The sequence below is a fragment of the Rattus rattus genome, chromosome 6 (assembly GCF_011064425.1).
Source record: "Rattus rattus isolate New Zealand chromosome 6, Rrattus_CSIRO_v1, whole genome shotgun sequence".
In the NCBI taxonomy this organism is placed as follows: Eukaryota; Metazoa; Chordata; class Mammalia; order Rodentia; family Muridae; genus Rattus; species Rattus rattus.
This window is the reverse complement of record NC_046159.1, coordinates 30,735,318-30,757,422: the sequence shown is the minus strand read 5'-3', so window position 1 is coordinate 30,757,422 and position 22,105 is coordinate 30,735,318. Positions and strand designations below refer to the sequence as shown.

The following is a 22,105-nucleotide window of genomic DNA, read 5'->3' as shown; positions in this document are numbered from 1 at the left end:
CAAATTCACCTTTTCCTGCTTCAGCCTCCCTGGTGCTGAGATTACAGATAGGTAGTCATGGGACATTTCATATTACTATTAGCTCCTAATCACACAGGGGACAATCCCCTTAAGGGGGACCCAAACCAAGCTAGACCAGTGAAGAGCCTGTCGAGAAGCTCCTCATACCACTGTTGAACTCCTAGATCCAGTGGAGCCCGAGGGTGAGTTCAGCAGCACGAGCTGATTAGCTCCGAAGACCAGAGGCCAGGCTGGGCTCTTCCCTTGTGGGCTTCCCTTTCCTGTTCCCACCCAGGCCATCAGACAGCTTCTGGGCCTCACATGGTTTTTCCCATTTGCTGACCTGATCTGCAGGCTTGGGAAACTGTGTATGGTTACACGTAGGACAGGGATGAGTGGACAGGAGGGGGACAGGTCAGGAGCCACCATCACGCAGATGTGCAGAGCCTGCTCTAGTTCACATGGGTGGCACAGACCTCTCCTTGGCTAGCTGGGACTGCCAGGGAACAAAGCTGGGTGGCTAGAACCCAAACAGGCTCTTGAAAAAAATGGAGCCTCGGGAGTGCCCAGAACTCCTACAGCGTCACCAAGCTCAAGAGGGCAAGCGCTGGCACCCCAAGCCAACAAGTATCAATAGACCCAGTGACTGGGGCCCCCTGGCCTGCTGCCACTTGCTGTGGTCCAGCCCACAGTCCATGATGGCTGTCAATACCCATCAAACCACTCAGCCACTGGCTCCAACACTGTGCCGCCCGGTGGTTTGGAACGCGCCAGGCTCTGATCCAGTTACCACTTCCCATCCTGCTTCCAAAGCTTGACGTCACGCTGGCCTGGGAACACTTTCCTCTCAGAGGTAACACTGGCCCTGGAACCCCTGGCACCTTGCTGCCTCTTCTCACCCCAACCCTGGAGCCAGCCCTAGCAGCCTCCCTGTGGGAGCCACTGGGACCATACGCATGCACGTGGCTGCAAGCACAACCTTCAGGACCTCCCAACCAGGAGCCAGGGGTCCCGGAGGACACACAGACCCTCTTTGCCTGCCGTCTGCCCGGGAGGCCTGGCGCCTCCACAGCTAACGGGCACTTAATTAAATGCCAAGTCGAGCACTGGTTCAGAACCTAGCTCAGGCCTTGGTGAAGCTGCCTCTTCTCCTGCCAGATTATGGTAATGCTCTCCGACAGCCCCTCTGGGGCCGGCCCACTTCTGCCCTAAGGGAGAGGAGCTGCAGACCTGGGGAGAGCAGGCTGACAGCCAGCACCACACACACCTCCCAGCTGTTGGGCTCCTGTGCAGGTGTCAAGACCCCACACAAAATCCTTTTAAGAGAGGTCTCTCCTGGTCACCCATACATGGTAGCCGTAGCTTCTAAAATCATCTATGTGCCAAGTATAGGGTTGGTGCCTCCTGGAGTAATTCCAGATCTCTACTCTAGCCCTTGCTGTGGGCTTCACTTTACAGAGGGAGAGAGACACAGAAAGACACAGTAGCTTGCCTGGGAGCACACAGCCACAGGTCAAAGCTAAGACCTTGGGCCTGTGGTAGGAAAGACAGAACTACATCTGACTGCCTTTCCCCAGTGCTTAGCACAGACTCAAGTATACAAGCACTCGGTGAGTGTTGGTGAACTGTAAGGAGGCCCCTGGTCCTTCGTGCTTGGCATGTACAAGGCAGATGCAATGGGCACTTCTGGTCTTCACCAGTCACCAAGTCCCTGCCGAGTATGCAGCTTGGGGTTGTAGATAAGAACATGACATAACCCAGACACCCCCAACCCCAGAGCCACAGGGATGGTGAACCTAGACTAACTATATCCCAACAGCCAGAGCCTCTCTCAGTATGGCCCTAGGTCACTTCTGGGCCTGTCAGTGAGAACCCCTGTTCTATGGGCACTCTGTAAGCCAGGTGCGGTTTCTGCGTGCTGTCTCAGGCTGGCCTGAGGGTCAGCACCCTCAGGTGCTGACCTATCAGGGTCTGGGAATTTCATGTGTGGCCCCTGAAAGAGGGAGGAGCCTTTCAGGGTCGAGGTGACACATCATGGGAACAGAGGCTGGGTCTTAGTACCCAACTCTGTCTTTCAAAGAAAGGCAGAGGGATTTGGGTTCAAGGCCCAAGCCCACTGCCTCCCAGGTAGATGGCTTCCTTTGAACAAGCCACCTCCTCTCAAAGCCATCGGGACAAAGGCCTGAAGTGTCCAAGACACTGAAAACACGGGATGACAATGTTCCACCCTTAGCATCCACCGTGGGTGAAGGCAGCTACCGCACAGCTTCAGCCTGGCTCAGGCTTTCTGGAAGTAGCTGTAACCCTGAAGTGTCACCTCCATGAACTGGAGAGTAACCCCGAGAGATTCCAAGGCAGGGGAGGGAAGGAGGCAACCAGCTTGTCCAGCCACAGGGGATTGGTTGAACATGCTGTGATGAGCACCCTGACCCCGCCCCAGCCCCAGGGTGGGGGGTGTTAGTACAATGCCAGAGACAACAGTAACTTTAAAAACAAGAGAAGTGGGTATTAAAGCTGTGGGTGGTGGGGCTGGAGAGATGGCTCAGCGGTTAAGAGCACCGACTGCTCTTCCAGAGGTCCTGAGTTCAAATCCCAGCAACCACATGGTGGCTCACAACCATCTGTAATGGGATCAGATGCCCTCTTCTGGTGTGTCTGAAGACAGCTACAGTATATATATATATATAATAAATATTAAAAAAAGAAACCTCAAAGCTGTGGGTATGCCCGAGACAAGGCTTACCGTAGGGTTTGGTGAGTCCTGGCACCGAGACTGGTTGGAGACACAGGAGTGCAGCTGGATGCACCAGGAGCAAGGCCACTGTGTCGACAGGCAGCTGGTACAGCTGGAAGACAAGGGAGCCCCTCAGATCTCTGCTTGCCCACCCTTAGTTGGGCCCCAGAAAGATGATCCTAGAGCCTTGGAGAAAGGGGACAGATGGGCCATCTTGTATGGTAGTGAGCTTCCCACTAATGAGAGATATGCAAGGGACAGACAGGTGAACTCTTTAGTTCCCTCTGCCTCTGCCAGTCAGGTGTCAGTTTGAAGGGCCTGGCTGGTCAAAGCTTGCTATGGGCAAAGGAAGGATGTGGGATCCTGTCTGTTATGTGTTCCATAGTCCGAAGCTGTTCTCTAAACTGGGGCCTGTTCCCCCTCCCACCACCCACTCACGCTGTATGGGGGTAGACTTGTCCAATCCGGCTGCAGTCGTAGATGGTGAAATTGGCTGAGACAATGTTGTGTCCTTTTACCCTGACAGACATCTCAACAGTCACGTGGTCTGGAAAGTAACCAGAGGTACAAGAGTCTTCATCTACATGTGACACTGGCGGGGTCCCACCCTTGGGCTAGCACCATAGCCAGACACTTACCCTGACCAGCAGGAAAGGGTGGGAACTGGGCCCTGGGCAGGAGGTTGCAATAGGCAATCTGATGACCATAGGCAGGGCCGGGTACTCGGGCCACTGTTCGAACGCCATTTCCGTAGTCACAAGCCATCTCCATACCGCTGAGGCTGGGTAGGCTTCCTGAGATCTGTAAGATCATACCCTGGGGGAGAAATGCCCTCAGGTGAGGCCCAGATCAGGCCCCTTACAGATCCCACTGCAAAAGAGCACCTGTCGATCCTGCCTGAGTGTCTCTGAGAAAACTGCTTGTCTTCAGGGAATTCAAGGCTGTTTACTCGTAAGACACCCTGGGGCTTTAGTTTTTCTATTTTAGCTCATCTCAGAGGTCACAAAGTCTCTGTCAAACCAGGTGTTGAGACAGTCTGCAATTCCAGCGCTTGGGAAGCTGGGGCAGGGGGATTGCCACAAGTTCAAGGCTGGACTGGGTTATGGTGTCTCAAAAACAGAAGGTCCCTGCAGCACATGGTTGCTATGACCTCATTCTCCACCCCCAGACACATGGACCTCACTTCCACCCTAGGGCCCTTGGACTGGAGTTTCCTATAAAGCTGTTCTCCTTCATTCTCACTCCATGCCCTCTCCCAGAACAAGGCTGGTCTGCGCCGTTTCCCTGCCTACCCTTGTGCCCCGCCCTGCTCTATTCTGCATGCAGTGCCACCTCTACATTTTACCTGTCTTATTCTCCCCCTCTAAGAGAACATCAGCTCCTCCCAGGCCAAGGGTCGGTCTCCAGAGTACACACACGCATGGCCAACAGTAAGTGTTCAGTACGATGCAAATGGACAAGGAGATGAATGACTGCCTACCCCCAGGCTGCCCAGGGATGAGGCCAGAGCATGACTGATATGTGATCTGCTGGAGTAGACCGGCAGGACCACTGGAACCCCTCGGGGTGACATAGGAGGGCCTTGTCCTTAGAGGAGTCAGTGAGGAGGGAGCTGGGAGGGATCCAGGCTGCTGGGCCACCCACCATGCTGCGGGCAGGCATGGTTCTCCTGACACTAGCCACCACCCCTGTCTGTCCCATATCAGGGCTAAGTGATGGCCGCTAACACTCTCAGGAGGAAGACAAGAAGGGTGTGTTCTCTATCTGGGTGTCCCCAGTCAGTACATTCAGAGACTACCCCTTAAATGCCAGCAGTCGTCTGTGCACTGCTAAGTACTCAGGTTGCATGGTCCTAACTGTTGACCAGTCCCGCAAGAGTCCATGGCAGAATGTTGAAGTGGCCCAGCCATGGAGATGGTGCCTGGCCTCTGCTGTGGCCCCCAGGCTTTATGCTGGTGTGGCTGCACTCACTGTGTAGTCCCGGTGTACATCAATCTCAGACGGCAGTACTGTCATGGCAGGGCAGCGGCTGGGGCCCTCACTGGCACTGGTCCAGAAATGCGGCAGGCTGGAGTTGGCACAATCCTGCTTGAGTGTGCACCTGCAGGCACCATGGGGTTAGGTCCTAGGCTGGGGCCACTACCTGCTGGCCCTCCCTGCCCTGCCATCACCTTAGGGTCTCACCGGGTCTCCAGAGTGCACCAGCCACAGTAGGCATCGGCTGCGCCCACACAGTCCCCGCAGGTGGAGTGTACCTCACACGCCGCCACCTTCACTCGGGCCATCTGCAGGCAGAGGGAGCCCAGCTGAGCAAGGGTGCCACCCCTCTCTTGTAAGGCTAGGGTAGCTAAGTCCGGAGGGTATGTGGGGAAAACATAGCCTTGAAGCATCATGTCCCAGACATGAGTCAGCAAAGATGGAGGTGGGGAAGGAAGGTGGCGTTCCCGACAGGAGGGTCAGCATGTGCAAACGCTGGCTGGCTAAGTTCCTTACCTGGTGGGATGTCATCAGGTACAGGTAACCAGGATCCATGGGGTCAAACTGCATGACATGGTGCACAGGCTCCCCGTAGGCCACAGTCAGCACCCGCCGGCTTACTACCTGCATGCTCTCATTCAGGCTGATCTGAGGAAGGAAAGGCCATCACCTACTGGTGCCCGGGACTGCCACCCACAAGGTCAGGCTGCTCCAGGATTGGGGTCTCCTTTCTCATCCTACTCAGATGGTCCAGGGTGAAAGGGAAAACGGGGCTCCTAGGTGGACTTCCCGAGGGCCATACTCTCATTCTCACTGACTCAACAGCGCCCCCACCAGGAACTCCGTTCCTGCTTGACTCCAACATTTCCCCCAGGTATCTGTGTGGGCTGTAGCCAAGCCATTCATTCTCTGGGAGGCTGCTGGTTGTCATGGCTACTAGCAAGGCTTGGATTCTGTTTCTGACATGCACTCATGTACAATCCAAATGAGTTGTTTCCCACCCTGAGCCTCAGTTTCCCTAGTAAGTAAGAGTCAGGATGAGCATAGTCCCGCAGGACTGTGGGGATAAGAGAGATGACAAGCAGCAGTCCTGGGCAAGGGCCCAGGCCCCTCTGCGTGGCTCTCCAAGGTCTGTGTTCCCCTCTGTCTCCGCAGGCCGGGTGTCCAAGTATCCAAGATGTTAATCAGGGGGTAAAAGTTGGCGGTCTGGACACCTTTGAGGCCGCCCACTCACCTTCCTCTGGGTTTCTAAAACCTGCAGAGGTTCCCTGCCAGAAGAAACTGGCTGTGGCATTCGATGCCTTGAGGATCCACCTAGCCACACTCCTAGCCACACCTCTAGCCACACCCCTACCTCGCTCTCACTTTGCTCCCACTGTCTATACATTATACGCCTTGCCCATCCAGGCCTGCCTCACGTCTGATACACATCTTCCTGACAGTACCACTATCCTTTTTATTCTGGGGTGTACCAGGTCAACGCCGTGCCCTCCCCAGGTCCCCCCTGGCTCAGGCTTGCCCTCTGAGATGTTGCCAGGAAGCCTCTTGGGATGCTAGCAGGGGCTCACACTACACCCGCCTACCCCAGACGCCAAACAGATGCCAAGTCATGTCCACTTCCTCAGTGTCCACTGAGTCCTGGGGCCCCAGCTGAGGGCTAAGATAGACGTTCCAAATAGAGAGAGGGCTGGCAGGAGAGACACCAACCTGCTCATCGCTAAGGTCCTGTATTCGACCCCAAGCATGGCACACAGAAATCAACTGAAGGTGAAAAGCAACGACCCCATTTCCAGCTATCTGGTCACTCTGGGGGTAGTCGCCTCTCACGGAGGACCTCGAGGCCTGCTTCTGTGGAACAGAATCCTTGGCTTGATGTGAGAGCTAAAGAACTAGGTGAAGCCTGTGAAGTACCCTGAGGCACTGTATAAACAGTAGGTGCCTAATGGCTGCAGCTTTATGGGTAGAAGGGGAGAGGGCTCTGACCACAGCGCTGCTCTGCTCATTCCCTAACTGGACAGAGGGAGACAAGCTATGTCCTCAGGTCACACGGCGAATAGTAACACTTAAAAGCAGAAGCCGGTCATCTGACTGCACAGCCGAACCCTGGTGAGCTGAAGCTGAGTAACCGGCAGGCAGGCAGGCTTGGGGCCCTGTGCTCTCCCTAGGCACCACAGGTAGTTCCAGACCTGTGGGACCCAAGCCCCACCCCACCCCGACCCAGGCAGCTGCCAAAGGGAATTAAATTATGGACTCTTGAGTCAATTAGGCTGGGCCTGGCTGGAAGACTGACTTTCCCCACAGAGAGGTGGAGAGGTCGTGGGCAGGGGTGTTCAGTCTGCTGTGAGGTAAGAGGAGAAGCTCCTTGCCCTCCCTTAGCTCTGGGACTTGCAAGATGATAGACCTCATGGTTAATCCAAACACTGGACCCCTGAGGTGATGGCCAGCAGGGCTGTTGTGTCCCTCATTGAAGTCCCCCAACAACTGCAGCCAGAAGGGAAACAGAGGCCCTGAGGGAGCAAGTACACAGCAAAGGTGAAGACCTGTCTGCAGAGCAGCGGCCCCAGGCTGGGAGATGCCGAAAGCAGAGGCAGACATCACTCAGGCCACTTCCTTCCCTCGTCACAGGCCACTGGGAAGGCCTAGAGGGAAAACTGAAGAAGGCAGAGTGACTCTGGTCCTCAGTGGCCCACCCCAGGGAGCTCCAGTCCCGCATGCTTACCTTGAGGAGCCTCCCCGTGGCAGTGCCCAGAAAGACGGCTGTGTAGTTGTTAGCACTGGCCACAGCCACGGCCGTGAGCCCTGGAGCACGGAACACCGGCGATGCCCTCAGTGGCTGCAGGATGGTCAGTGGGTGCTGAAGGTGGGCTGCTCCACAGTCCAGCTGCTCCGGCTGCAGCTGTGGGGACAAGGCAGCTCTAGAACCTTCTCTGGCTCCCTGCCTGTCCACACAGGCGGATCTCAGCTCTCAGACCCTGCTTGAACACCCCTGCTCCCAGCGGAGGCCCAGCTAAATAGATCTCCAGATGCTACTCGGGTCAAGCCTTGACCTTGGATGACACAGCTACTCCTAGGAGATGGCTGGTGTTTAAGATGTATGGGGACAAGACTGGGTATGTGGGGGGGAGAGAGATGGAGGGAGGGAGAAAGGGACGAAGGGAGGAAGGAAGGCAAGACATGCTGGCCAAGGGTCTGGCCAGTTTGGCTTTTAAGAGACTAAAGGTACAGGGGTACACACTTTTAGGCCCAGACACTGAGGAAGCTGAGACAGGAGAGTCACCTGACCCTGGGAATTTCAACCCAGCCTGAGCAATACAGCACAGACACATACCTGGCCACATCATTCCTCCTGGCCAGACACAGCAGAGAGGCCAGAAGAGCCCATATTTGGTCACTGAGGTCATTCTTGTCTTAGTTCACTACTGAAGTGACACCCAAGAGGTGTCCCACCTACCTCTACTGTGTTTCCCCACCAGTTCTAGCATCTGTTCCTGTCCCCTAGGTTCTTGGGACCATTTTGGAGTAGGGCAAACCTCCCACCCAGATACAGGTTGGAGCTGAGGTGCCCTGGGCTAAAACCAATGGGCAGATTGTGTCCTGAAGGGTTGCTGTGGGTGACCCCGGCATGTCACTTTGCTTTTCTGAGTCTGTTTACTTAGCTGTAAAATGGGCATATGCACATACTTCTCCTTGGTGGGTTGAGACAAGCTCAGTGGTAGACTGAGTTTGCAGAGGTCAAGGTCTTCAGCTGGTGCTGGGACAGACTTAGCAGACACTACCAGGTCTCAGATATGACTGGTGCTAATCCAGTAACAGAATGGATTTGAAGGCTCTTTCGGTTAAGTACTTGTCATACAAGCATGATGACCGGAGTTAGAAAGCCAGATACAGTGCTGCACTGGTGGGATCCCGGTGCAGCAGGGGCAGATGGGTGGGTTCCCAGGGAACTACAAGCCAGCCATCATGGCTGCTTGGCCAGTTCCAGCTAGTAGGAGAGAAGACCTGGGTGGGTAGAGAGATTGGGAAGATCTGGGAGGAATTGGGGAAGGGAAAGAGTATGATCAAAATATTTTGTATGGCATTAATGTAAATAAAAACTAAAAGTAAAAACTAAAAAATGAATTAAAATAAAAAGAAAGGTAAATGGGGGTGGGGGTGCTGGGGACTAATGAGTGTGTCTGTGGACTCCAAAAGAGCCAGTGCACATCTGTGAACCCAGCACTCTTCCTGAGCGATGGTAGGCAGAGACAGGAGACTCATCCCAACTTCACATAAGCAAGCAGAGAGTCACTGCCTCAAGGTGGAAGGTGAGAACGGTTTCCTGACCTCCAGACACAACGCTCCTACATGGGTGGAGTCTGAGGTGCTGTGATGGAGTTAATGGCAGAACATTTGCCCCACACACAGAAGCTGCCTACTCCTAAGCTTGTGGCCTTGGTCACCTCAGTGGGGCTTCTCTGACGTCGGCTCTCAGCTCCCTCAGGTTTCCATTCTAGCCGTCTAACGTGTATCTACCTCACAAGCTGGTCCTGCCTCAGGGCCAGCATCTCTGCTCCGGTCGCTGTCTATCAGGTTGTAGCACAGCAGTGCCTGACCAGAACACATCCCAAGTCCTCTGGGGGATGTCAGAAAACACAGGGACCAAGTCCTATATACACAGTTTGGTCCCATATGTATCTCCCTATGAGTTTATCAGTCGTCTCTGTAGGAGAGGCAGTAATGGAACAATCGCAGGATACCACAACGGAGCGCAGTAAGTGTGGGCTCTGCTTCACAAGCTCACTGACCACAGACCCTGGCAGCTTCAAGTCAAGAATTTCCACTCTTTCTCCCAAAGCAGGCGCATCATGGCTTTTTGTGATATATTACATTGCCACCACAATGTATTTGCAATTTAAGAAAAATAAGGACTGTGCAAACAAAGCCCTGGCATTTGGGGACAGGAGATCAGTAACCATGACTACTGGGCAGCTACCAGGTGGGTAACTTAGGCAGGGTGGAAACGGTGGACGGAGCCCAGACTCAGATGCAGGGTAGGGATGGACACCACAAGACTTCATCGTGGTACTCAGCACAGCAGGCCGTTTCAAGATTACGAATTGTTTATTTCTGGAATTTTCCATTTAATATTCTTAGACCTTGGCTGACCGAGAGTATGCGAGACTGTGCAAACAGAGTCACTGTACACTCTGATTCCTGACCTGAGCTTTGTCCTGGATGTAAGTGAGCTGAGATGACCTTAGCTGTGGGCTCTGAGCTGACCCCTAGGCTGGGCTCCTCCCCAGCTGTCCTGGGATACAAGGGCTACAGCTGTCCCATCCCACTGAGACCCTGGTCTTCCACCACTTACATAACTTTCACTGAATACAGATTACTTTGTTGCATCATTAAATAAGTTGGTTTTTAAATTAAAATTGTAAGCCCCTGCTGTGGGATGTGAGCTCTGGGAGACCCCCGGGGTTGGCTCTGGGTTCTCTGCTGAGCCCTGCCTGGCTGTCCAGCCAGCGTGCGGGTCCTGGGAAAGGCAAAGCCAGTGGTGGGCTGGATGATTTGTGGGCCACGATGAGAGGGGAGGCTATGGAAAGGCCGGGAACTGACTCCCGCAGCCCGCCCTGACGTTCACAAGCCATTAATTCTGTGCCGAAGGAATTTTCGAAAAAGCCTTTCCCCCAACCTTTTTTTTCTTATCCTAAAATAAAATCTAAAAAAAAAAAAAAAAAAAAAAAAGGTTTTTTTTTTTTTCTTTTAAAGGAGAAGTGAGCAACAGGGGCTGGAATGATCTATGTGGAGGGAAGGGAGGCTGCCTGCCTGGGCTGGGAGCCCTCAGACACAAGTGGCTCAAGCAGGAGCAGGGCTGGGACACCCACAGAGGCCCTGAGGGTGGCCTTGCGGAACTTAGTGATCAGGGGCATGGGCCCCACAGCCTGGAATTTCTCCCCAGCACCTCATTCACTGAAGTGGCCCACACAGCCCCAGCCTATTCCTAGCTCACTGGGACACAGCACACCAGTGTCCCGAGACACGGCTGTACTGTCCTGTGTGCAGAGGGATTTCACCCTGCCGAATGCTCAGGTCCTCTCCATTCTGCCCGCTACCCCTACTTTAGTCCAACCACACCGTTTCTCTGCAGTTCTTGAAACATCCCACCCGTGTCCCACACCACTCTCTTGGTCCTACCCTTAGCAGCCAGTGCCTAGCCCCTCAGGCCACAACTCCACCATGCTTCCTCTCCTGGTAACCCAGCTCTCAAGGCTCTGGTCAGTTAATATGCGACTCTTAAAAAAATAAGTCCAGGGACGAGAAGATGGCTCCGCTGGACAAGTGCTTGCTCTGAAGGCATGAAGATCTGAGGTTAATCCCCAGAAACCATGATTAGACCAAACAAAAACCAGTGAGTTTGGTGGCACTGGCTTGGACTCCCGGAACTCTGGAGGTGGCTGTGACCTGGGGGTCCTTGCACTTCACTGGCCAGTGAGCCTGGCCTACTTTGAGAAGCCTGTGAGGAAGACACCCAAGGTTGTCCTCTGGCCACATGCATGTGTACATACCCCATATGTGTGTGCATACACACATTCTCATCGCTTCCACCCCTGGTCTCTCTTTGTCTGTCTGTCTCTTCTGTCTGTGTGTGTGTCTGTGTGTGTGTGTGTGTGTGTGTGTCTGTGTGTGTGTGTGTGTGTGTGTGTGTGTGAGAGAGAGAGAGAGAGAGAGAGAGAGAGAGAGAGAGAGAGAGAGAGAGAGAGACAATACTGTCACGGCCTGCACTTCTATTTATTCGGGTGTATCATATGCATGATGGGTCCCTTTGGAATGCTCATGGGTGAATACTTACTAAAGAAGGGAAATTAATTTTGACTAAGGTGTAAAGATTATATTCAGCTGCTTCCTTTCTAAGCAGAGCGATGGAAAGCAATATTCAGCAACACAGCAACACAGGGGTGCTGGAAGAGCAAGGAAAGAATACAGTTCAAGGTCTACCTATTGTGTGGGTAGCACAGGGCAGGCAGGTGTTTGGGGCAAGACAAAAGCTAGCAGCTAGCTCTGTTTTCTGTAAGAGCCTCAGTTTATCACTCCCTGAAATGGGGTAGGTAATGGCCACTGATTTTAGCTCTTCCTTGAGAGCACACAGCCCCTCCCTATTGAGCCGGCTGCCTCCTGGGGCCCAGCTCAGTGCTGCCCACTCTCCATTAAAGGGCTGCCCTATTGATTTCACTCCTTCAGTAATTGCAGCTGAATACAGCTCTTCTCTCCCAGGAAGCCGGCTACAGGAGGGCTTACAGTATGCCTGTCATATCCTGCCCGCAGACCCTGCCAGACCTCCACACCTCCACAGTAGGCACTCAGAGGAGGATGAGACACGGCAACCGTGGGCACTGGGTTCCTACTCTGCAGTTGGCCCTGGCCTAGGGACACCTTCCTATCTGAGGCCCAGAATGGAAGGTTTGCAATTGTTCAGAAGTGTCACATAGCTGACTGTGGGGTGACAAAGGCTACTGAGCTCCCCTCTCAACCACCCTGACAGCAGCCAATGAGAGAGTTTCTTCTCTGCTGTTCTGGGGTGGAGTCTGTAAGACAGGGGGATCTGTGAGAGCCACACCCCATCCCACGGGGAGCTTCTGCAGCTTAGCTGAGAGTCAGAGGGGGCCCAATACTGTGTGTATTGTGGTAGTGCGGGATGCCAGCAAAGGGGACTTGGAGAGAGGGACATGGGGGAGGGCTGCCCTTCCTGCCTTCACAACTTAAGTCCTTTAAATTGAAGATTAGTTCAAATATGATGCTTATTAAAACACACACACACACACACACACACACACACACACACACACACACACAAACACACACACACAAACACACACGCAGCTGCAGAGTAGGCCGTGACCTCTCTGCTGTTCAACAGCCTCCAGTCAGTATAAACATAAACCATCAAGGGCTTGCTCAAAGTGACCCTGACCTGTGGCTGGTCTGAGATCTGTGTTCTGCCCCATGTGGGGCCACACCTCCTAGACTCCCAAGCTGTGAACTCAGTAGAAGGATAAGGACAGGGATCCAGGCTGGATGGGGCAGGGTTCTCATGGGGATGTGGGGGTGGCAGACCCAGGAGGAAGGGCAACCTCAGCAGGCAGCAGCTTCCTGCAGAGCCCAACCAGTTGGGACCCTCTGCCCTTGGCGTTAATATTTGTCTCAGGAATAAAAGAAATTATCTGGAGCTTGCACGGATATCAGAAGCAGACTTCACCTCCAAGAAATCCAGCTTTAGGGGTTGGGGATTTAGCTCAGTGATAGAGCACTTGCCTAGCAAGCACAAGGCCCTGGGTTTAGTCCCCAGCTCCGGAAAAAAAGAATAAAAAAAAAAGAAATCCAGCCTTAAGCCCCACCCCACCCCGCTGCCCAGCTTCAGCCCATGCTGTCCTTAGGAAGATGGTGGATCCACATAAGCAGTGCCTCACTTGAGGGCAAACTGAGGCACAAAGATTCCTTAAACCTACTATGTATCAGCTCTGGCCAGGGGAGGAGATGACAGACTGTTCTGGAAGGTTCTCTCAGAGGAAACTGTTCTTGTCCAGAAGCCCATGCACCTCCCAAGGCCATCAAGATACTCCAGCAGCTGCCAGAGATACCCAGCACAGAGGTGGGCAGGGACTTCCTTAAGGCATACAGCCCAGCCATTGGCTGGCTTCCTCAACTGGGACAGTAACAGCACCTGCCACACAGGACTAGAAGTGCTACTCGCAGCTGCTCAGTAAATGTTCCCAGGTGGCTTTGGGGGCAACAATAGGGTTGGGGTGTCCAAGAATGGGGAAGCCCTGCCGATGACCGCGGGGCACCTACAGCAGTCAGGAGTCTGCATGGGTTCCTGGGCTAGCATCCTGCACAGTCCAGGTTCGGAAGCCTGAGTGGCTGCTGCCTGAACCCTGCATGGCTTATTCAGATGGTGACCACAGCCAGCCAGCCACCCAGCTCCCCGCTTCTCCAGGCTGTTTCTCATTCCCTAGCTGGCCCAGTCCCCAGCAACCCCCCCCCAACTTGTCCCCAAGGAACACAGTGTGGTGTGGTCTAAGCAGCACTGTGTCTCTCCCCAGCCCATTGCCCTGCCCCCAGCTAGCTCCAGTAAGCAGGCCTCCTCCAGCTAGATGGCTCTCTGCTTCTTCCTCACTGCAGGGGTCCAGCTGTGTCTCCTGGGCTGGCCACTACTGGTCCCTTGAGGGAACAGACTGAGTCTCACACCTCCTCTACAGCACGGCCTCCCTCCTCTCTGGCCTTCCCTAGCTGTCCCTTGGGTACTGACACACTTGGGGGGTTCCTCGGCTCCAGGCAGGTCAGCTGGTTCTGCATTCTGTGGCTCCCCACAGCTGCTGCCATCACAGCCACTTGGAGCTAGAAAGCCCTTGAGTGCCAGCTGGAGAAACTGAGGCCCACGGCACTGCAGCATAGCTTGCAAACGAGGCTGAGATGACCCATTCAGGCAGTTAGCCAGCGCCCAGCACGGCTCCAGCCTGAGGCCTCCACTCAAGGTTACTACCCGCAGCTCTGTTATTTACTGATTGGGCCTAAAGTGCCTCTGTGATCGGCCCTCTGGGGCTGCCTAGGCCTTGGACTAGAGCCGCAAGCAGGCTTCCTTCCTCCCTCCTCCATCTTATGTGATTTATGGAGTTTTGGGCTGAGGACAGTGCATTGGGAGAGCAAGAGCCTGGCTGCCTGGGATCTTGGGGACATCACGTGTCAGCACCAGAAGAAGCCACTTCAGTGGGGCTACCAGATGCCCACCTGGGTGGCCCTAATGTGGATTTTAACAAGAGGAAGCTCTGTTCTGGAGTAGCTTGGTCCCTGTTCTGTCTCTCAGAGATACTCTTGAGGTTGTCCCCACTTAGGGACAGCTGGTTTCCATGGCAATGATCACACCATTGTCAGGAGCTGGAAAGGCCCTGGGAATCACCTGGGGCAGCCATCAGAGGGGAAACTGGCCAGCACCTGGTAGCAGCTAGGACCTTTCCAGAGCCAAGTGAACCATGTGTCCTCACCCTCTAAAGCCACAGGCTCTGCAGGGCCAGCAGAATGGTATCTAAGAACTTGGTCCACGGACAAGACCCTATGTTCTCAGTCTCAGCCCTGCTGGCTAAGTCAGCCACCACACCACCACCTTGTCCCTGCCATGATTCCTTCCTTTCCTGTCTAGCCATCCCCCAAATGCTGTCCAGAGCTGCCACCTCCAGGGAGCCCTCCTATTCTTGGATGAGGTTCAGTACAGGGTAGTGTGGTTCTGAGTTTTCTGGGATTCTGGGATACCAGGACAGGGTCTATACCTCCTCTTTTTGGGCCACGAAACAAGCATAGTGCCTTCCCTAAAGGATGCCTCTAGGAATTAAGATTTGGGACGTGACAAGCCACCGAAGATGGCAGCCCAACGGAGGGGCAGAAGCCCCACATCTGGGAGTGGCTGAAAGGTTCTGACTCTAGACTGGGGCAATTCTGCAGCCCTCCTGGGAGCGCTCACTGCCACCTTAGGTCATTCTTAGGCTCCTTTTCCCCACCTTTAAAATGTCTTCCTTTTTTAAAGTGCTCAGTGCATAAGAACAAGGCTCTGTGTGCAGATCTCCAGCGCCCACATGAACAGTAGGTACGGCTACTTGCACCTATGATCTCAGCCCTGGGAAGCTGAGGCAGGAGAACACTTGGAGCTCGGTCAGCCAATCTAGGCAAATACGCCCCTGGTTCCATGAGAGACCCTGTCTTAGAGTGACAGAGGCAGACGCAGGACACTGACCTGTGGCTTCTGCGTCGTGTGTATCAATGTAGACATACATAAATGCCATCTTACTGCCTCGGGCAGGGAGAGTTGGGTTTTAAGGTGCTTTGCAAATGCCTGGCACAGGACAAACTCACTAATTACAAAGAGACATTTGCATTTTTGGGGGCTGAGTGAGGGACTCTGTCAAGACATGGTCTAGCTCAGATCCTGCAGCAGCATCAGAACTTGAGCCACACACTAGCTCCCTAGACTCCATGAACAAGGGTACCCAGCCTGCCAAGTAGAGATGGTCTCTGCCGTGACTGTGTCCTGGGTCATGAGATCCACCTACACTTCCCTGAGTAGTCTCTGCAGTCTGTCCCCAACACAAGTGACTCAGGACCCCACTGGAAAAACCAAAAGGCACTTGCCTAGTCTGCGTTCCTACATCTATAAACACATTTACACACTCCCAGGGGCTGGGGCTCTCATCCCTTTTCAGAGAAGGGGCACTGTTTTTGTTCCTTCACTTTTAGTTTTAGTTTTGGTTTTGGTTTGGGATAAGGTGTCCTTACAACAGTTCAAGCTGGCGTCTAACTTACAACCCTCCTATTCCCGGCCTCCCAAGTGTTGAGGTGGCACCTGGCTAACATGCTGCATTTTCAGAGAAAAGTACAGCCAGCTGCTCTCAGGCCTCCTCTGTGCCCTGCCTGTGCCCTTCTGCACATGCTCAATGGTTTCACCCCACCCATCTATCTCTCAGGAGCTGTGGTACCCAGCCCCCCACCAGGGAATTACCCAAATGACCTCATTCCAGCCATGGGAGAACCCAAGCACCCTGAGCCCAGGGCTCTCAGCTGACCAGCCATCCTTCAATGAAGGCTGCATGACCTTGGGCAAGTCCCTTGCCCTCTCTGGGTTTCTCTCAGTTTCCCCTACTGTAAACCTCACTGTGGGGACTGAGTGTGGGCAGTGAAAATGAGGCAGTGACAAGCAGTGACTCCTCTCCCCATTAGCAGGCATCAGGTTCTGGGTCTGCCCAACACACCCCACAAAACAAACAAACAAACAAACAAACAAACGAACAAACCAACAGAGGCCTCAGCTTCCTTGGTTGCCCCACCCTCCTGAGTTGGTGCACAGCAGGCATTGGCCTGGCTAGCTTTCAGTCTGCACGCCCCACTGAGCTCCTCTGGGGATAGGGCCTGCCTACACTCTCACCACAGTTCTCTGCTTTATCCTGGCTCCCTCAGAGCCTGGTGTGAGCTCATCAGCTGCAAGAGCCTAGCCCACCCTCTCCTGAGCACCTGCTGTCTGCTCCACACACCAGCGTTCTGTGCTCAGATGTATTTTCTCCCCCTGGTACCTGCACCTGCCATTTCCTAGGTGCAGCATATGGGAATTTTTTTTTTTTGACCCACATCTTTGAAAGGAGACACAGACTTTCCATTAGAACGAAGAAGCATGAGGCACAGAGAGGGTAACTGACTGGCCCTGGATTACACAGCGTAAGGGCAGGGTAGGGCAAAGCTCTGTCATCTTTGTCCCTGGGTACATGGGAGCCAGACATTCTTAGATGCCCCACCTGTCTTTCCAGGGGAGGTGATCCCAGCCAGGCCCTCTCCTACATCCCACAAGGGTCTCTGCTTGCCTCCTTGACCCAGCGTGCTGACTTCAAACCCTTTCCCGAACCTAAAGCCTGTCTCAGAAGCTCTCTCCCTTCGCCACCACCTGCCATCTCAGCCCTGAAATTCGTGTAGAAAATACCTTCCTGCGCCGTGCCTGTGCCACCCACTGTACGCCTGCTTTAAAAACTGCCTGGGTTTTCTTTTTTTTTTTTTTTCCTCTGCTATTACTATAAAAAGACACCATGGCGGGGGGGAGGGGGGAACAGACCTGGCATTTGCTGTGCTGTCCTGCAACTTAAGTACACGTCATGGTCATTTACAGGCAACAGATTCAGAGAAGGGAGTCGTACCCCGCCAACTTCACCTTGTCATTCCCCGCCTCTGTCTCTACCATAGCCTACAACTGCCCAACATGCTTTCCCTCCAAACACACCTAACTACCTTCTATCCTTCCACCCAGTGCTGGACACGTCTGGCCTTCAGGGTCCTGGCTGGCCATGGCGGAGGCACAGGTCCAGCCTGTTGCCCTGTGTAGAGAGCAAAGGATGAAGGGCCAGCTCAGGGCAAACTTCAGAGAGTATCTTACCCTGAGCATCTTAACTGCTGTTCCTTCTCGTCCCTCCTCCCTGCCAGCCATCGTGGGCTTTCTAGATCACGCAATTACCAACTCCTGTGCTTGGCAATGGGTAGTGTGTGTGTGCCAGTGCCCACATTGACCCGAGGTGCTCTGGCGATGACTCCACTTGGGACAGGAAAGCAGGGGTCTCGTAACATTGGGGGTTTGGTAAATGTTCAGGGACCTACACAGGGCTGCGGGTGCAGGTAGTCATAGCTGCAGAACAGACCTGACTAGGACACTTCCTCAGGACAGCCTCTGACCCAGCTGAGAGCTAACTACAACCCCAGGGGTGAGAAGAGCAGAACCGACCAATGACTGCTGTGGGCTAGGCACTAAGTGCTTGACTTTGCGGTTAACTTGCTCATTTGGTCCTCTGTGGGAAGATGGTGTTCATGGTCCTAATGCCTCTGTGGGAAGACTGTGCATCGCCCTAACATTAGGGAGCAAACTGAGGCGTCAGAAGGTTCTGTTGCCCCATCAAGGCCACACAGCCAGGCACTGAGGGACTTCAAGCCAGCGCAGGGGAGAGGGCAACAGCTTGGCAGCACCCTGTCCTGCTGCAGACCCTTCTGGCAGACCTAGCCTGTGTCCACAGCTGGGAATTGGTGGGGAGAAGGGAACAGCCTAATCTAGAAGGGCCCTAGCAGAGAGACTGCGGCCTTGGGGTGAGGAGCAGACCTTAAATACATTGCCCTGGGGCTATTTTCCCTGTAGAGGCCCTGCCCCCCATAGGGAGACTGACAATCCAGCTGCCTTCAGCTGGGTGAGTCACTGTGCCGGCCCAGGGGGGCACCAAGGACCGTGGGAATCAGGACACATCTAACTGGAGGGGGAGGGGAGAGCAGCCTGAGGAATCCCGCAGAACCCTTCATCGGCTAGGGGCCCACAAAGGGCTGCCTCCCTTGCCCACAGAGCTTCCCTTTTCCCAGTCCTCAGATCCGGTCAGACACAGCCACGGCAAGGTTGTGGCTCCATAGAGAAGAAGAGTGGCTGCCCTCACCCTGCAGTCTGCACAGGGTCTGACCCCGCCGGGTGGTAGGGCTACAAGCTACAAGCTTCAGATAGTCCGTCTGCCTCTCACCCGCTATGACCTTTCTTGTAAGGGGTCAATCGGCAGGGTGGTAGGCGGCTGAGGGAGTCTTTGCCAAGAGAAGGAATCTGGGCTTGCTCAAAGCCCCAGTGTTGGGCACGCCCACGGGATCGTCTTGCTGCCCCTGAGGACCACAGAGAAAGAGGCAAGGCAGGGAGCCTCACTGAGCACAGAAGGCTGGGCTTAGCCCTTTGTAAACTCAGTATCTTTGGGGGATGGAAAGAGAATTCTGCTGTGAAATGTTTTGAGGGGACTGGCTGTACCCAAGGCCAATTCACTTGGTGATCCCCTAACCTGGCTGTCTTGCCCATCCTGAGACCCCACCTCACTCTCAGCCCTATAGTTCTCCACCAAAGACCCCTGCCAAAGACTCCTTTCCATCTTCAGTGGCTCCATTTGTCCGGCTGGGCTGCCTGGACGCCCCCACTCCACATCTGTAAGGCAGCAAAGCCCCAGCACCATGGACACACGCTGGGACCAGACAGCTTGTGTTCAAGTCCCACCTCTGCTACTTTTCAACTGTTGGACTCTGAGCATCCCCTAAAACTTAACACCCATTTCTTCATCTGTATGTACAAAGGGATGAGAACAGGCATTTGTTGAAGACATCTGACACATGACACACTAGTCTATGGTCCTCAATCTTCCTAATGCTGTGACCCTCTAATGCAGTTGTGGTGATCTCCGACTATAAAATTATTTCGTTGCTACTACTTCATAACTGTAATTTTGCTACCGTTATGCATCACGATGATATGTAGGACAATGCAACCCCTGTGAAAGGGTTGCTTGACTCCACAGAGGTCACAACCCACATGTTGAGAATGGCTGGCTTAGGTCCACAACATTTGTATTCACAGGTCTGCCATGCCACCTGCTAGATGCTCAGCTGCTATGTGTTGAGTGGCCTTGAGCACACACCTGTTTGCCAACCAGGTGGCCTCTCCAGGGAATCAATCAAACTTCCCAAATACCAGTGTCCCCTGGCACAGACTCCCATCGGGAGTCTACATCCCTGCATGTCTACACTCTTGGGGTCTCCGATGGGTGTCCCTGTCACATACTCAGCCCTTCCATCCCACCCTCTCTTTATCTTCAGGACCAGGTGCCACACCCATCACACATCTGCCAGGGTGCAGAGGTATGTCCTAAGGGTACCCGCAGTCTCCCTAAACACACTCTTGGTGTCACTCCCTCTCTCGGCTCAGCACGCACCTGTGCCCCCCCCCGCCCCCTGCAGAGCTGATTTGTAGGTGCGCTGTCTTGGGGGAACACCTGGGTACCTTGACAACCTAGACCTCCCCACTTAGGTGTGTGCACCTGTGACCCAGTACGCTCCCGGGCCAGCATCAATCCTCTGGGACATCTGCGTGCATACTGTATCCCAGCTCACGCTCTTCGGGTCCACGGCTTACCTGTATGTTGCGCTTGCTCTCGCAGGCCGGTCCGGTGCCCTGCACCACACTGTCCAGCACCGCCACCACGTCCGGCGCCGGCTCCACGAAGCAGGCGGTGCGCGCTGCACGAATGGCGGCCTGCACGTCGGCGAAGCGGAAGGCGCAGAGCGCGGCCGGGGCGTTGCGGGCACCTGGGGTGCCCTGGGGCCGCTCGAAGACAGCGAAGAACTGTTCGCGCGCGGGGAAGACCGACACGAGGCGGCTGTAGAGGTCACCCCGGCCCGCGCCGCCCGCGCACTGCAAGCCCAGTTGGATGTAGGACTCGGTGAGCTTCTTGGCGTCGCCACCCGCGCCGCGGGGCAGGCAGATGCGCGCCAGCAGGCTGCGCGCCTGGCTGTCCTTATCGCCCGCACGCGCCTCGCTGTTGAGCGCCAGGTACGCGTAGGGATGCGCGCTGTGCGGTGGCACGGCCGGGTGCAAGAAGGCACGCACGAAGCCCAGCTTGTGCTGCTCCTTGGCTCCCTGTTTGATCTTCAGTATGTTGTCGTCCGACGGGTTGAGGTCGAAGGTGAAGAGCTTAGCCAAGTCTCCACGCGCGTCCAGGGAGCGGATAGAGATCTCGGGCGTGTTCTCGAAGCGGTGGTCTTCTAGGCTACGGTTGCGCGGGAAGAAAGCGCTGCCGTAGCCGGTGTACGTGGCGCCCACGAGCAGACGGCTGCCCCCGGTGCCCGAGGCCGGCGGCAGCACTAGACCCACGGTGGACGCGTTGGGGTGGTTGGCGGCCACGTTGAGCATGCTGGGGAACACGGTGACCGGTTCTGCGGTCGGCGCGGCAGGCGGAAAGCTCACGGCCAGGGCTGAGATGTTGCCCCGGCGCCTCAGTTGGCACAGACCCTGGTAGATGGAGCCGCACGCGACCACCAGACCCTGGCCCGGGTCCAACTGCAAGATTTTGTTGTAGTTATCCGTGAGGCGCCGCGGGTGCTCGCACGAGGCCTGCGGGAGCTGCGGGGCGTGACACAGCGGGCTGTCCGGCACCGGACCCACGGTCGCCTCGGCCTCCAGGCTCAAGTTGGCACCGGACAGCTGGTACAGGCGGTTCACCGCCGCCAGGTACACGGTGCCCGCCGTGCCGTCCAGGGCGAAGTTGTTGGTGGGCGTGGGCGAGGGGAAGCGGCGCTGGATCTCTAGGGCGCCGGCCCGTGCCGCCCCAAGCAGCAGCAGCAGAGGCAGCGGCAGCAGACCGGGGCCCCGCGAGTGAGAGCGCGGAGGCAAGGGGACCGCCGCGGCGGCCCGGGCGCTAGGGGTGCCGCCCGCGGCGCGAAGCCATCCAGGCGAGCGCGGGCTGCGCGGCGCGGCGAGTGCATGGGGCGCAGCGGCCGGGAGCCGGGCTCCGGAGGCGGCGAGGGCGGGGGGCGGGCCCGGGCCGCGAGGCGCTTCCTGCCCGCGCCTGCCGCCCCAGCCCCGGCGCCCCGGCCCGACTCTGGCGCGGCGCTCAGCCCAGGGGCGGCTCCGTGGAGGCCACGCCCACAGTCCATCCCTGCCCCAACCGCTTGGTCCACGCCCTTTAGCCCTGGGCCGCCCCGGTCACGCCCTGTGCCACGCCCGCGGTCCGGGGTCGCCGCTACCCCTCCGGCAGTCCCAAGTTGCCTGCCACTTCCCTGGTTCCTGGCCACCACCTGGAATGTCTTCCTCACGCTTGTTCGTTATCCTTCCTCTTTCTCCTCGTTCTAGTCCTTTCCCTCTTCTGTTTCTGGGCTCCCGTTTGCCTTCCACCGCAGCTCAGAGTTTCGCTCTCTCAATCTCTCTGACTCCTTTACTCTGATCCAGTCAACCCCTTGTGCCTCTCCTGCGTCACTCCCTCTCCCCTCATCTGTGTTTCTCTCTCTTTTTTTCTTTCTGTTCCTGCAGCTCTCCCTATCTTTTCCTGTCCTTGC

At 55.4% G+C, this 22,105-nt stretch overlaps 1 protein-coding gene across 1 annotated transcript in view; it reads right to left on the bottom strand.

The window, feature by feature from the left end:
* The window catches only part of Plxnd1 (plexin D1), a 40,028-nt gene extending 18,596 nt beyond the window's left edge, over positions 1 to 21,432 (bottom strand). The window contains exons 1-8 of the mRNA XM_032905860.1: positions 20,187 to 21,432; positions 7,431 to 7,607; positions 5,228 to 5,359; positions 4,919 to 5,019; positions 4,706 to 4,835; positions 3,373 to 3,550; positions 3,173 to 3,281; positions 2,744 to 2,846 (exon numbers count right to left, since the gene is read on the bottom strand). Coding sequence (XP_032761751.1) covers positions 2,744 to 2,846; positions 3,173 to 3,281; positions 3,373 to 3,550; positions 4,706 to 4,835; positions 4,919 to 5,019; positions 5,228 to 5,359; positions 7,431 to 7,607; positions 20,187 to 20,963 — 1,707 coding nt within the window. The 5' untranslated portion in view covers positions 20,964 to 21,432. The remainder of the gene's footprint in view (positions 1 to 2,743; positions 2,847 to 3,172; positions 3,282 to 3,372; positions 3,551 to 4,705; positions 4,836 to 4,918; positions 5,020 to 5,227; positions 5,360 to 7,430; positions 7,608 to 20,186) is intronic.
* Between the last annotated feature and the right edge of the window lie 673 nt (positions 21,433 to 22,105).